Source organism: Panonychus citri, unplaced genomic scaffold (assembly GCF_014898815.1).
Source record: "Panonychus citri isolate SS breed McGregor unplaced genomic scaffold, ASM1489881v1 Contig00001, whole genome shotgun sequence".
Taxonomy (NCBI): Eukaryota; Metazoa; Arthropoda; class Arachnida; order Trombidiformes; family Tetranychidae; genus Panonychus; species Panonychus citri.
The window spans coordinates 1,466,425-1,481,026 of record NW_026515406.1 but is presented as its reverse complement, the minus strand read 5'-3'; the positions used below and the strand labels follow the sequence as shown (position 1 = coordinate 1,481,026).

Below are 14,602 nucleotides of genomic sequence, written 5' to 3'. Positions count from 1 at the left end.
CATGATTTAATATTAATCGATCAACAACAGCAGGTCGAAAACGAGTAATTAATTTAATTACTCAAAAGAAATAAATTAAATTGATTGAATTGATAAAAAGCAAAGTGCAAATATGGGAAACAAATAAAAAAGATAAAAACAAGATCGAAAAGATAAAACAATTTACTTACAGTTGAAGACGATCCATAACAAGGATGAGTAGGAGGCAACGTAATTAAAGAAAAAATTACAACCAAATAATTAATGGTTACAATTAATGATATTAAATTACGATGAAAAAATGAGATTAAATGAATCTGTCGTTTTAATTTCTTTCTCGCGGGTTAACTCATCAGGAGGCGTGTTCTTCGTTGGCTGCGCCATCTGATGGTCGTTTGTTTTTTCTTCATCAATTTTGTTTTTCCATTTTTTATTTCAATTCCAATTCTGATTAATATTCAATTGTTTTGATTAGTAATTATATTTTATTATATTCGAAATGAATTTACCTTTTATTAAACTTGTGTTTTAGTTTTGTCTCTTTTTCTTCACACTGTTTGGATTGTGGTTTTGGTATTTTCGGTGAGTGTTTGGTTAATCGGTTTTTGTGTTGATGTTTTTGTCTCACCAACAATGGAACAGCTTAAATGACCAGAATTCAATCAATCTTTTAAGAAAATTGGCTCTTTTTTCTCATATGGTAATAGTTTTGTGGATTTTGATTCAAGTTACCTGCAACTGAATTAGCATTGGATTCAATACATTTTGACTTTATCCCATTTCTGGCCACTTAGGCTTAACCATCAACAATGAACATGATAACCACCTCATCCTTTGAGATTGTTAAATGTCTTAAAGATTGGCATCACATTTGGAAGTATCAACTTTATCTCAATCGTGAGGTTGAACTTTTTGATAAAATTGGTGGATTTATTAATGACTTATTGGAATGGCGTCGTCAGCTCGTTGAAGCAACTTTAACCAAAGATCAGGTTAAAGAGTTGACCCTTAAGGTTACCCGTCATATTGATACTGGTAATCGGATTCTTGGTTTAGATTTGGTTCCAAGGATTGATGGACAACTTGTTGATCCTGAGTTAATTAGTCCTATTGAGCTTTATCAAATTCACTATGAGTCAAGCAATGGAATGGCTCCCAGTCAAAGAGCCAGCAATACCTCTACTCATTCGTCTACATTTACCTTTATATCCAATTTTTTATACCTTGATGTTCGTGATATTCTTTTACCTTTGGTTAATTACGATGACAATTTTGAATTATCTTTTTATCTTTATGATTATTCAACAACTACCTGTTTGAGTGAAAAGTTTGTCGTACGTACTTCGGGTGCCAGTGTCAATGTTGCCAATGGAGGTAATCACATTGACCATCCATCAGCAAAAGGAAATACTTACAGTACCATTTTTACAGATCTAAGCAATATCAATACTTCCGGTGATGTTTATCTTCTAGTTCAAGTTATGCGAATTGGTAAAATGTTGAGTGTTGAAGGTAAATCTTCCAAATCTGCTTTTTCTTCATCAACTCTTCCCTCTTCTCATCATCACCATTCAACATCTTCATCAAATTCAGCTGCTGGTTCTTGGTCAAATTTACGTTTTAAACGACCCTTTGGAAGTGCAATTCAAGGTCTCTCAGATTTTCTCAAGTCAGAATCAAATGAGAAAGAGTTTACCTTGAAACTTGCATGTACATCAAATGAGAGTGATTTCTTTCAAGTTCATGATATGCTTTATAAAAAACACACCAACAAATTAACCCAAATGGCCAACACCTCAATAACAGTGACGGTTAAATTTTTAACTGGTCCTGATTCAAGTAAAATAATCAATGAAAATGCATTTATATTTCAAAATGTTTCATGTACTACTGGTAAAATGGGATTTCCTGATGTAATTATGCCCGGTGATGTAAGAAACGATTTATATTTAACCTTGGAATCAGGTGAATTTGAGAAAGGTGGTAAATCGATTCCGAAAAATGTTGAGGCCCATATTACGCTTTACGGTGCTGATGCGGCTCCAATAATTAACAGCATCTCTTCCGGATGTGGAATCGATTCGGTTTCAACCTACACCTCTCAGGTTCTCTATCATAATAATAATCCCCGTTGGATGGAAAGTATCAAAGTTTTAATTCCACTTGAAGTTTGTGACCTGAAGGCTCATATTCGCATTGAATTTCGTCATTGTTCAACTAAAGAAAATCAAAGTCAAAGAGAGAAGGATAAAAATTTTCTAGGATTTTGCTTCTTTCCATTATCCGATGATAAAGGAACCATTATCAAAGATGGTTGTCACGAGTTGTACCTTTACAAGTCCACTGGTCAAACAGAAATTCGTGCTCGCCTCAATGATCCCAGTTCTTACCTTTCTTTACCCTATGGTCCTAAAGATGATCGAGAAATGAATCATGAAGGGATGAATCAACTAAGTCGAAGTAGCAAAGAATCGGTTCATGTTCGAACTCAACTTTGTTCAACCAAATTAACCCAAAACACGGATCTATTGACATTATTGAAATGGAGATCAAACCCAGAGACCGTTCAAGATGCGCTGATGAAAGTACATCGTTTAAATGGCGAAGAAGTGGTCAAATTCCTACAAGATATTCTTGACGCTCTTTTCTCCATGTTTTCCACCCATGATGGTAATCAAACTCACCATTCGGGACTTGTATTTAAAGTGTTACTTCACATTCTGTCTCTTCTCGATGACCCCAAATATGAACATTTCAAGCCAGTTCTTGATACCTACATTAATGGTCACTTTGCCGCTGCTCTAGTTTATAAAGGTTTATTGCATTCGGTTAATCAATGTACCGATTTAATCAAAGACATCGATTCCCAGGAAAGTATTCAAATGTGTTTTCGATCACTCGAATGGATTTTCAAGTTTATTGTCCAATCGCGAATCCTTTATGCCCGAGCAACCGGAGATCATTGTAACGAAGATGTTTTCAAACAAGATCTATTTACGCTGTTCGGGTCATTTAAGCGTATGCTCTCATTCAATTATGAGCCCACTTTGGTCGCTTCTCAGGTCGCTTTTATTGAAAATTTTACCTCAACCTACAATCAACTGCTTCGAGTATTAGTACCCGATGAACTGACCAACATAATCAAAATGATCATTGATTGTTTACCATGTCTTGAACCATGTCCACAAATCATAAGAGCCAAATTAAAATGTATTCATGAAACAATTAGCAATGAATTGCTTCTGAGAGACTTTGAGGCTCGCCGGGAATTAATTGATCTTTTCACTGGTCATCTTAAGGAGCACATTAACCGACAACAAGAACTTAAAGCTTGTGCTCTAATTATTTCAGATATTTTGAAATTTTTACACAACGAAAAGATTAATATCGCTTCATGTTCAGGAGCAGCCATTTCAAGTGGGACAATTACCGATATTTCAAAAGAAATCGATATTCTAGTAAATACCATGTTGGAACCAATTGTTCGAGTGATCGTTGAACTATCAACAACAACCTCTGGACTGGTCAACATGATCTCAATCAATCTACTTCATTCATATGTTTCCTCTTTCATGACTCTTCTTCGTTTAATGGATGAAGCTCACTGTCGACGTTTGTTGGACAAGAAAAATCGTAAAGAGAAAAAGGAACTTCTTTTACAAATATTCTACGTTTTCAAGCAAATTTTCCAACCCGAAATGTACAATAACGATTGGACTGTGATGAAAATGGTCGCTAATCATATTATTTTATGTTCGTTACAAGAATTTTCCCTTGCTCTGACAGAAGGTTTTCTAGGCTATGATAAAGGTCCAACAGGTTCTTTTGATGTTCAACTTTGGAATTCGTTTTTCAATCTTTCCGTTTCCTTTCTAACCCAATCAGCACTTCAACTTGAAAATTTTTCTCCATCTAAACGAGAAGCCATTTTAAACAAGTACCAAGACATGAGGGTTTTAATGGGTTTCTTAATATTATCAATGTGGGAAAAACTAGGTGACCAGAAAGCTCATTTCATACCTTCAATGGTCGCCCCTTTTCTGGAAGTCACCCTTGTACCGGAAAAGGAACTAAGAAAAGCCACTTTACCTATTTTTTATGATATGATTGATGCTGAATTTATGTCCAACGGATCCTTCAAACAAGTAGAATCAAAATTAATTGACAAATTGGATATTCTAGTCTCTGATTATAAAGGTGACGATGGATTTAAACAACTATTTAATGCAATGTAAGTCTTAATTATTTACTTAATCGTCTCTTGAGTCTTGATAATTAACTGACGAAATTAATTTACTAATTGTGTAAAATCAAAATGTGTCTTATTTCATCTAATTTTCAAACTAACTACTTGACTAACTAATTTGATCATCTTTTCTTTTTCTAAATTTGCCCACAATTAAGGGAACATTTGAAAGTAGTGTGAGTTAATCTTTTTGGTACAATTAACTGTTATTTATTTTCCATATTATCGACTTTTGTTTTTTGTTAATTTTCGTTTAAAAATTATTTTCATTTCTTATTTTTTTTTTGTTAGTTTTTTACTTAATTATTTTCCCACTTATTTTGTTAATCAATCATTTAACTCTTTTTGTTTCTATCTCTCTTTTAATTTAGACTTTTAGAAAAGGTTAATGAACAAAATCCAGTCTGGAAGGAATTAGGAATACAAATGATCCATTCAATTACCAAACTTCTTGAGCTTTTATTAGATTATCGAAGTGTCATGAATGGTGAAGAAAATCGTGACAAACGAATGTCATGTACAGTTAATCTGCTTAATTTTTACAAGAACGAAATCAATCGCAAAGAAATGTACGTTCGATACATTTATAAATTGTGTGACCTTCATATTCCCGCTGAAAATTATACCGAAGCTGCATTTACTTTGAAACTTCACGCTGACCTACTTAATTGGAGTTGGAATTCAATGCCAAGAGATGCCCTTTATTCCGTTGAGCCCTTAGAATGGCAAAGGAAGGAATCTCTTTACTTGGCGATAATTGATTATTTTGACAGAGGAAAATGTTGGGAAGAGGGAATCCCGTTGATCAAGGAATTGGCAGAATTTTACGAGAAGAAATTATTTGATTACCAAAAACTTTCCAATCTACTTAAGCAAGAAGCTCGTTTCTTTGATAACATTTTAACCCAATTACGACCTGAACCAGAATATTTTCGAGTTTGTTTCTTTGGTAAAGGTTTTCCCATTTTCCTCCGAAACAAAGTGTTTATTTACCGTGGCCTAGAGTATGAAAAGATTGGTGCTTTTACGGCTCGATTACAGACCGAATTTCCTCAAAGTCAATTGCTCACTAAAAATAGTGCACCAGATGAAAAAGTTAAGGAGTCTGAAGATCAATTTATCCAAATTTGTAACGTTAAACCGGTCGCTGAACCAAGAGAAGAGTTCGAGGGTAAAGAGTTACCTGAGAAAATTTTATCTTATTATTTAGTTAACGATGTTAAAACTTTCACCTTTGACCGACCAATTCATAAGGGTCCGATTGATAAGGACAATGAATTTAAGTCTCTTTGGATTGAGAGAACTGTTCTCAAGATTGATTGCAAATTACCTGGAATCTTGAGATGGTTTGAGGTTAAATGTAAACCTCAGGTCACCGAGTTGTCACCCGTTCAACATGCACGGGAAACAATTGAAAATATGAACAAAGAACTGCAAAAGTTAATTGCTTCTTATACTTGTGAACCAACTAAGGCTTTAAGTCCATTGACCATGCGACTTCAAGGGGTCATTGAAGCCGCTGTTAATGGAGGAATCAATAAGTATCATGATGCATTTTTCGACCCAGAATATATCGCTGCTCATCAAGCTCATCTAAAGGATATTAAGCGTCTAAAACAAGCGATTCTTCAACAAGTTCGTATTCTTGAAGGTGGCCTTTCACTTCATGGTCGCTTAGTTCCGGCAAATGTTAAACCATTACACAAACGTCTGGTCGAAAGGTTCACCATTATGAGACAATCCATCCTTGAGAAAGGGTCTTTTGACCTCGACTATCAGGGTATAGATGAAATGAGCCGAAAATCAGCTTCCATTATCAACACCCCATTACCACCTATTCCAACGGAAACAAAGCCATCACATTACACCTCTAGTCATGCAACCTCTTCAACAGTATCTTCCAATTCATCATCTGCTTCGGGTACCATCGGTGGATTTGGTGGACGGTCAACTGATCAAGAAGATCAAATTTATTGTGTTCCCCATGAGTACTATGGACCCACTCCACCAATTCCTCCAAGTCGTAACACTCCTAAACCACCACAACCACCACCCATACCTCATAATCGCCCGCGTTCCGCTGGATTTCCCGCTAATGGTTTAGTTTCTGACTCACCGTTGCCATCATGCATTTCTACACCACCACCACCACCACCACTGCTATCATCAGGCGGCGGTGGTGCACCCGTTCCCGCCTCTTCACAGCTTCTTACACATTCTCACCCAATTGTCAATGTTACCACTTCACGTCAAGTACCAGTCTCATTGCCCGTCAATTCATCTGCTGCTGTTCAACGAAGCCGATCAATTCCTCGTACTCATCATCTCTACTCTACAGGTTTTATTGGACAACAACAGCCACCACAACGACAATCAGCGACACAATACTCACCTCATTCCCCTGTTACCACTTTATCTAACAATAATCGTACTCAAGATGACAGTGAAGTACCTCCGTTGCCTCCTCGAAACAGCAACACACTCGATAAAAATAGATCAGTGACCATAATTCCCGTTGATTGTCGTCGAGGACCATTGAACATTTTGTGAAATATTTTCGCCAAATCATTAACCCGCCATGTAAACTTTTTTTTTGTGTACCTAGAAAATAATATAATATTAGCTGAGCCTTTTTACAATACAATTCATGTACATTCAAGGCTTTCGTAATTTTTTTCACTCCATTTATGAATAAATTAAAAGTCTCTATTGACTCCAATTTGACCAGAATAACTAAATCTCTAATTAAATGATTAACATCTCAGTTTACCAAAAATTAACCGACCCAATTGTTTATTTCCGATTCTCGGGTATCAAAATTAAATTAAAATCTTTTTTCGTCAGCGAGAATTTTATTTCTAAAATATTTTCAATTAGAATAGATTTTCTTTTGAATTAATTGCCCGAGGGGTAAATTTCGTTTATTCTGATGGATTGATGTGATCCAAGTGAGTTAATTGTTGTTAATTAACAGTAATCACAATGAAATATTTTCTACAACAGAGTTAATTTAGTTTGATTTCGTTTTCAAGAGAAAAGCAAATGATCAGAGATTATGATCAAATTATGATTGAAAATAATTATCACAAGATTGTTGTTTAGTAATGATAATCATAAACTCTTATTATATAGTTAATTGTTGATGGTAACAATTATTAGATTGATGGTTAATAATATAGAGATAGAGAAATAAATATTTATTTCTTAATCCAATTGGAATTGAGGTTAAATTGTCCTTGAAAGGCTTTCCAATCATCTCGAGTTGATTATAATTTAAAATTAAGTTAATTAGTGTGATGAATAGTGATTAATTTTATCGTTGATTTGATTCTTTGTTGTTATCTTTTCTTTGATTGGCCTTTTTATGATTTAAATTGTGTCCTTAACTTGCATCTTTGGGCTTGACAATTTGGATAAGACATTAATTACCCAAGGACATAATTATGATTACATTAATTATGATAGTATTTAACACTCGTAATTTTTTCAATTTAACACATAATCTGCTCACACTACTTATTACATAACAATTTGCATGGTAATCAGAGATAAATCATATGTAATTTAAATGATTATCAAGAGAGGAAAGTTAAAGTTTAGTTAAATTAGTTAAAGAGGGAAAAATTTTAAAAATCAATTAACAAAAAACGATGAAATAATTGTGAACATAAATAAAAATACAGAAAAGAAAATCAAAACTAATCAATTATCATTCTAATAGTTGTTGATTGTAACAGTTGAATAATCCAACATTTTAACCATAGTTAGTTTAAGATCAAATGTTAATAATGATTATCATCCATAGTTGATGAAATTATTATTAGTTAATTTGATTAACAAGATCTGATGTTGACGAGTAGTGACAATAATAATATTGGTGAAAAATGAACTATTTCTTTCATCAACTAAACACAATTTAGTTTTAAAACTCTGAATGAGAAATTAAGGAATGACAGAAAAAAGAAAAGTATAAACATCATGTAGAGGAAAGGAAATAGTAATTATGGTTCTGAGGAAAATGAGAGAGTAAAACCATAAATAGAATATCCAAACAATCAATGGTTAGGATAAAATTCTTCGTGTGTTTCTTTATAATTAGATTGTGGAGTTGACAATTAATGTGTTCTGTTTATGTGCTTTCCTCAGTTTGGTCAATTTCCAATCAATTTCTTGTCCTTCCGTTTCCTGAGACAATTTCTTTCATGATGGTGACAATCCTTTTTACTCAGCAAATGATTGGAATTGATGAGTTTGTATGAATTTATATCGTTGATATCACACAGTATTTTTTTTTTTTCATATTTTCAGGAGGTATATTGTTTTAAATTATATATTTATATCATGATTGATTTAATAAACGTTTTCTTTAATTGTTGCTTGGATCATTTATAACTGGGCCAAATCTTTTTCGAGATCGTCATCCAGTCCACCGTTATCATCTTTTCCAACAACCTCAAATTCTTGCAGATCTTTGTTGATTTCATCTTCCCAGTGTTTGTCTATTTGTGATTGAGAAATGTAAATATTAGTATCTTTCTTTGTTATCAATTATTAAACAAATGATTTGGGAGAAAAGAAAATCAAATTGACTATTCTAATCAATGGGGAAGTTTCTTGTCAGATTAAAACAAAAGTAAAAACAATGGGTAAATATAAAGAGACACATTTACAGAAATTGTTGCCATCAAGATCTCAATTGTCTTCAATACATAGAGAAGTACGAGAATAAGGGGAATTATTTTTTTTTTTCGTACAGTTGATTATTGACATTGGATCGAGACGATGGATATGTAATATTATAAGAGAATAGAAAAGGAAATGGACAGGGAGTTGAGGAGAACAAAGAAAAGAACAATAGTCAGACTAAGTGTTAATTTTAAATTCCTAAGTGTTAGTTTAATAGAATTGTAAATATTAGATGAGAGATTGTCATCTTACCATCTTGGGCTGATGTTGAATCGGTTCTGTCTTTGCTAACAGAGCCTCGACCAACTCCTAATTGTCGCATTCCACTTTTAAGATCTTCTTCGCTGACTGAACCTTGAATAGAGTCACTGATAAACTCGGGCTCCGGGTTCGTTGGACTTGGTTCATCTGGACCTTCAGCTGATGAGCTTGAACTGGAAGCCCATCCCTTGCATCCTTTATTCATATTGGAAAGTGAGGTTGACTGTTTGATCAAAGAGACTCTGTAAAAATAGTTTCTCCAGAAAGTTTCTTCGTTGACTCTGAAAAGAAAAATAATCCAAATAAAATACATTAGTGTTCATCCATAATAACAGTTACATGTTGTTAATATCGTTCAAGATAAATATGCTTACAATTTAGGTACCAAATCAAATCGCATCTTCTCAAGGTTAGGATCATGTTTGAGAATTGCTAAAGTAACAGGTAACATTTGTTGCATATCGAAATCAAATTGAACACCACTAGGAGGACTTCGGACAAAATTACGTTTGTCCTGGGAGAGAGAAATGATTTGAGTTTTCACCTCCTCTTCCTGTTCACATCCAATCCAAGGAGGTTCACCAACTTCAATGTTTCCACCATGTTCCTTAATAAATTCCTGCTGTTCCTTTGTGAAATCAGCTAGTAAACTCTAAATTAGTAGAAGAAGAAATTAACTCATTAATTAAGAAAATTGGACAAAAAAAAATGGTAAATAATTAGAGAGCTAAAATAGTTACATTGTGCTCAACTGTTTGCTTGAGTTTAGTCGCTGTTGCGGTAACTGTTTGTCCTGCTTTGTTGGCTACGTTGAAAAGGAAATCTATGATAAAAGAACAATGGAAATGAGGAGAAAAATAATGATATTATCATGTTGTCGCTTTTTTAAAGAACAAAAAAGCAAGAGAAAGAAAAGAAGAAGAAAAAAAAGGAAAGAATGACATGAATAAGATAGATCATGAAGATAAAGGATTGAAAGATTATGATTGGTGAGAAAATGACAGAAAATTAGACAAGGGAAAGAAGAGGAGAAAAAAACAACAGATGAGTAAAAGAATGAAGGTAAATAGAGAGTAAGAAATGATGAGCATGTCATTACTTCCAATGCTTTTTGCAGAATCCATGGCTTTGCTTGAAACTTGCTCCGATAGAGTTAACTTGTCTCCTGTAGCATCATCACCTCCAGGAGATGATGCAGAAGCAGAATCATCTGTAGAAGAGAGACAAAGAAAGAGAAGAAAAAAAAAGTAAGAAATGGAATAGAAATGTAAAAGAATAGGGAGCCAAGAAAAAAAAAGAAAAGAGCAAATGAGAAAAACAAAATGGAACAAAAATTATCACCCAAATAGCCCAGGTAAGGTGAGAGAGATAATCGATCGATTAACATATAAACATAATAGAATAGAATAAAGCAAACCTAAGACAATGAATATTCTAACTCAATTGTGGACAAACATCAAGTAAAGATAAAGATGTAATTATTATTATGTTTCTCTAAACATCTCGTTTAACAATTGGTTACAATTAATGTGAACAATAAAGAGAAAAAGGTTTGATTACAAACGAACAGAAAAAAAAACAAATAGACTTACCTTGTTTCTTTTCTGGTTCACTTTGATTTTCTTCTTCAGGAGGTTTTTCCCGATCCTCAGATGATTCTGATTTAAATGGAGTTTTCTTCAAGATATTTGACACAAAATCCATGATAGATTAAATTGTCAATTCTTTAATTAACAACAACAATAAGTTGAAATAATGAAACAGACAATTGTTTTCTTCTAATGACAAATAACAACAATATTGAATCAATAACTGTGAGAGTTTATGTAACTCTTACCAGTCGATGAGTTGCTCAGTAGAAGCGACAAATTTTCTGAGAAAAATTTTCACAAATTATTTTCTTTTCGAGTTTTTTTTTTCTTCTTCAGTTTTAAGTTAAATTTCGAGACCTTTAATTGTGTAATTGCGAAACAATTAAATCAAACAAAGTGAAAATAAACAAGTTATAATATGAAATCATATTGGTAAGACGATACAAGAGTTTGTCAGCTCAGCATTTTCACTTAAAGCTGATTTTTTTGTTCGGCTTAAGGTTAAAGCTATGATATGAAGATGCTTAATGACTTAATTGTTCAATTAATTGTGTTTGTTTGAATTAGTTTAGGTTAGGTTTTCATGATTAAGGGTCATTATGGTCATTATGGAAGGCCCAGAGGGACAATTAAACTGAATCTCAAGCCGAAAAAAACTAATTAGCTGAAAATCGAAAATGTTGAGCTTTCAAACACTTTTATCGTCTTAGCGAAATTAAATCATGTGTAATTTTAAATTATTCGTCATAATGGTTTCAATGATTATAAAGTTAATTTAGTTAATTTTGACAGTTCAATGTAATTGTTTCGACTATTTTGCCAATAGTCCAGAAAATTTCGATTAATCGAAATATTAATCTAATTACGCCTTGTTATTGTCCAAAAAGTTTTTTTTATTAATTAATACATTAGTTGATTAAATTAATTTGATTCTAATTTAAAAACCTTCTAATCTTGAGTTGACAAAAGAAAGCATTTTAATGTTGATATTTTGAACTGACGGAAACTCGTACTGAATAAATCGATATTTCTCATTTCGTTTTCTTTCTTTTTGGTTTCTTTTTCACTTTAAACCTTGTTCATACTGACATTGAGTTGGAAAAAAAACCTTTCTCTGTTTTGAAGAGACTGTTTCGTTTGTTTTTATTTTAAATTCGCAATTTCCGATCACATAAAATAACAATTTGTACCTTCGATTTTTCAACTTTTCTTTTAAATCGATATATAATCGATATTTCGTTGATCGATATGACGATCAATCGAACATCACTTTTAAAAGGATAATATGAATTGTTTTTTCTCAACGGTCCCTTTCGATTGACCCAAATTGATGATTTTATGTTTATGGTTCGAAATTAATTAATTTTGGTGTTTATTTGTGATTAATAATTTTGATTCTGGTGTTAAAAGATAGCTGAGTTTCTGGTGATCAGTATGGTATATGATTTGAGTACGAAAGAATTGGAATACATGAATTATCAAGGAATAATAAAAATGGGTAAGTGAGATAGACTCAAATAATCAGAAGATAACCGTTAAAATGGTCTTCTTTGATGTTATCCGCAACGGATACATGAAATTAACGGAAATCTCCATAGAGATTTTAAATAAAATGAACAGTATAAAACTGTTGAAATGAAATTTAAATAAATCATTTACAATCAAGAATTAGAACATAACGTATTTCTTACATTCAATTTTTTTTTTATTTGTTTCTTTCCTTATTATTATTAGTGAAAATTACAGTAATGGAAAACTGTGTGAATTTATTATTGAATATTGACTCAAGTGAACTGAGCAAATATTTAAATAATACAACTAAAGAAGAAGCCATGGAAATTCAAAGAGTCTATCGTCTATTGACTGAGGACCCAAACTTTAAAAAGAAAAATAATATTACAGTTAGAAAAGCCAAACATCTACAAACATTAAGTGAATTAATGAACAATTTTGATCCTGAAGAATATACTGAACCTCAACCAACAGTACAAATTGATAAAGCTTTGGAGAAGACGAATTCGGATGATGAAATCAATGATGACCAAGAGGATGAAGAAATTGAATCAATAATAATACCATCGACTTCATCAGAAGCGGGCCAAATATTATTCAACCATGAAAAAGAAAAGTTCAAGATGCTCTTCAAGAAATGAAAAGAAGAAGATTATTCAAAGAAATACCAAAAACTGGATCAAATGGTCACCGATAAAAGCTTCACCTTTGGCTCTAATTTCTCATAAAGAATTAAACTCAACCCAGCTATTTGAAAAAATTTGTGAAGCTTTGGATAATAATATCATTCCGGCATATAAAGAAATCTCCTTTTTCAAAAATGAAGGAAATGTTAAAATCAAATCGTCATCAGCGGAAAAGCTTCTTGAAATCACCATGAGAGTTGAACATCTAATAGAAGGCCTAGAAGTCAAAAGATTTCAACCGAAAGTCCCTCGTATTCGCCTTGTTGGTACGAAATTTATGTTTGAATCTCCTGAAGTTTTATTATTGAAAATTTTCAAATTCAACAACTTCATGAATGAGAGAAACACTAATTTGGTTCAAAATAAACAAAGAGACAACATAAAACGAGATATATTATTATCAATTACACCAGCCGTGAGATCAAAACTTCAGGATGAAAATGGAATCATCACCATTGGCGTCAGAATAATAAAACAGTTGATCATTTGACATCTTATACTGTAGTCGGTGTCACAGCTTGGAACATTGGAAAAATCGTAATTCACAAGATGTTTGAAGTATTGTGCTGAGAATCACACTGAGAAATTCTGAAAACAGAAACTTCAAAATGTGCCTCATGTGGTGAAGAAGGTCACACCCCTGGAACTATTGATTGTCCTTAAGAAAAAAATGGAAATTGAAAGGTAAATCTTATGATTACCAATATTGATGCAGTAAATGCTTTAATATTGTTATTATTTGCTTTAATACAAATAATATTAATGAATCTCTGAATACAATGAGAACAAAATTAATAACAGTGATTAGCTGAAATCTGTTTTCTTTTTCTTTTTCTTATTTCAATTTTCTCAAATTCAATTTCTTTCACCAATTTCAATTCCGATTCTTTTAAAATTCAATTTCTTTTCAAATTTCAATCTCTCTAATTTTTCAAATTTAACTTTCAATATTTTCAAATTGTCTCTAATAATAATAATGAGATCAAGATAATTGTAATCAATAATAATAAACTCTCAAAGAAATTCTAATTAAATAGAATAACAAAATAATAAATGTTTCCTTATTGATTAGCTTGGAAATAACCACGATTGGGATGAGCTCCAAGAAGTGACAATCGGAGATCATTCCTAGGATCGGAAAACTGCTCATTCCTTGTAACAAGATTTAAATCCCCATTTCTGGGACAATCCTGAATAAAATCAATTAATTTTTCGAATTGATGAATGGACATATGACTGACGAAAAGCAAATCAATTTTAGTATGATCCAAATTAAAGTCATCAGCTATTTTTTTAAGAGCGTCAACGCTGCCAATATTTTCAGGAAGCTCGATTGAATGAAATCCATTAATAGACGGAAGTTAATAACAATATTATTATTGTCAGATTGACCAACAACAGGTACTCTCAATTGATTGACAGATGTAACTTGTAATTTTAGTCTCTGTAGAGATTGAGAAACCCAAGGTTGAGTTGAGACAGCACCAGAACCACTGTTATTATTGTTGGGAGCATTTCCAGAGGATTCACCACGTAGACAACGGACAATATGATCAAGATAATTGTCGATTGAGAATCTCCTGCACAATGTTGACAAATAATAATAACTTTATTAAATTCCATTCTCTCGAAACCAGACA

At 32.5% G+C, this 14,602-nt stretch overlaps 3 protein-coding genes across 5 annotated transcripts; 2 read left to right on the top strand and 1 right to left on the bottom strand.

Annotated features, from left to right (window-relative positions):
• The first annotated feature begins 402 nt into the window (after positions 1–402).
• On the top strand, positions 403–6,958 carry LOC128385717 (dedicator of cytokinesis protein 3-like). Of its 2 annotated transcripts, XM_053344617.1 has the most exons (3): positions 403–4,210; positions 4,384–4,401; positions 4,597–6,958. In XM_053344617.1, the coding sequence occupies exons 1-3, from the start codon at positions 789–791 to the stop codon at positions 6,773–6,775; spliced, it is 5,619 nt and encodes a 1,872-aa protein (XP_053200592.1). In that variant the 5' UTR covers positions 403–788; the 3' UTR covers positions 6,776–6,958. The 2 variants fall into 2 exon arrangements, with proteins under 2 accessions (XP_053200592.1, XP_053200600.1); XM_053344625.1 differs by lacking the exon at positions 4,384–4,401 and having other exon boundaries at positions 404–4,210.
• Positions 6,959–7,785: 827 nt separating this feature from the next.
• Positions 7,786–11,003, bottom strand: LOC128385743 (synapse-associated protein 1-like). 2 transcript variants are annotated; one of them, XM_053344658.1, is made up of 7 exons: positions 10,765–11,003; positions 10,272–10,382; positions 9,913–9,995; positions 9,547–9,824; positions 9,164–9,453; positions 8,896–8,925; positions 7,786–8,724 (listed from the first exon to the last, which is right to left on the bottom strand). In XM_053344658.1, exons 1-6 carry the CDS (start codon positions 10,874–10,876, stop codon positions 8,918–8,920), a joined length of 882 nt encoding a protein of 293 aa, XP_053200633.1. In that variant the 5' UTR covers positions 10,877–11,003; the 3' UTR covers positions 7,786–8,724; positions 8,896–8,917. The 2 variants fall into 2 exon arrangements, with proteins under 2 accessions (XP_053200633.1, XP_053200625.1); XM_053344650.1 differs by lacking the exon at positions 8,896–8,925 and having other exon boundaries at positions 10,765–10,999.
• A 1,122-nt stretch (positions 11,004–12,125) lies between these two features.
• On the top strand, positions 12,126–13,416 carry LOC128389113 (uncharacterized). The gene is made up of 2 exons (XM_053348671.1): positions 12,126–12,262; positions 12,499–13,416. The coding sequence occupies exons 1-2, from the start codon at positions 12,199–12,201 to the stop codon at positions 12,915–12,917; spliced, it is 483 nt and encodes a 160-aa protein (XP_053204646.1). The 5' UTR covers positions 12,126–12,198; the 3' UTR covers positions 12,918–13,416.
• Positions 13,417–14,602: the final 1,186 nt, after the last annotated feature.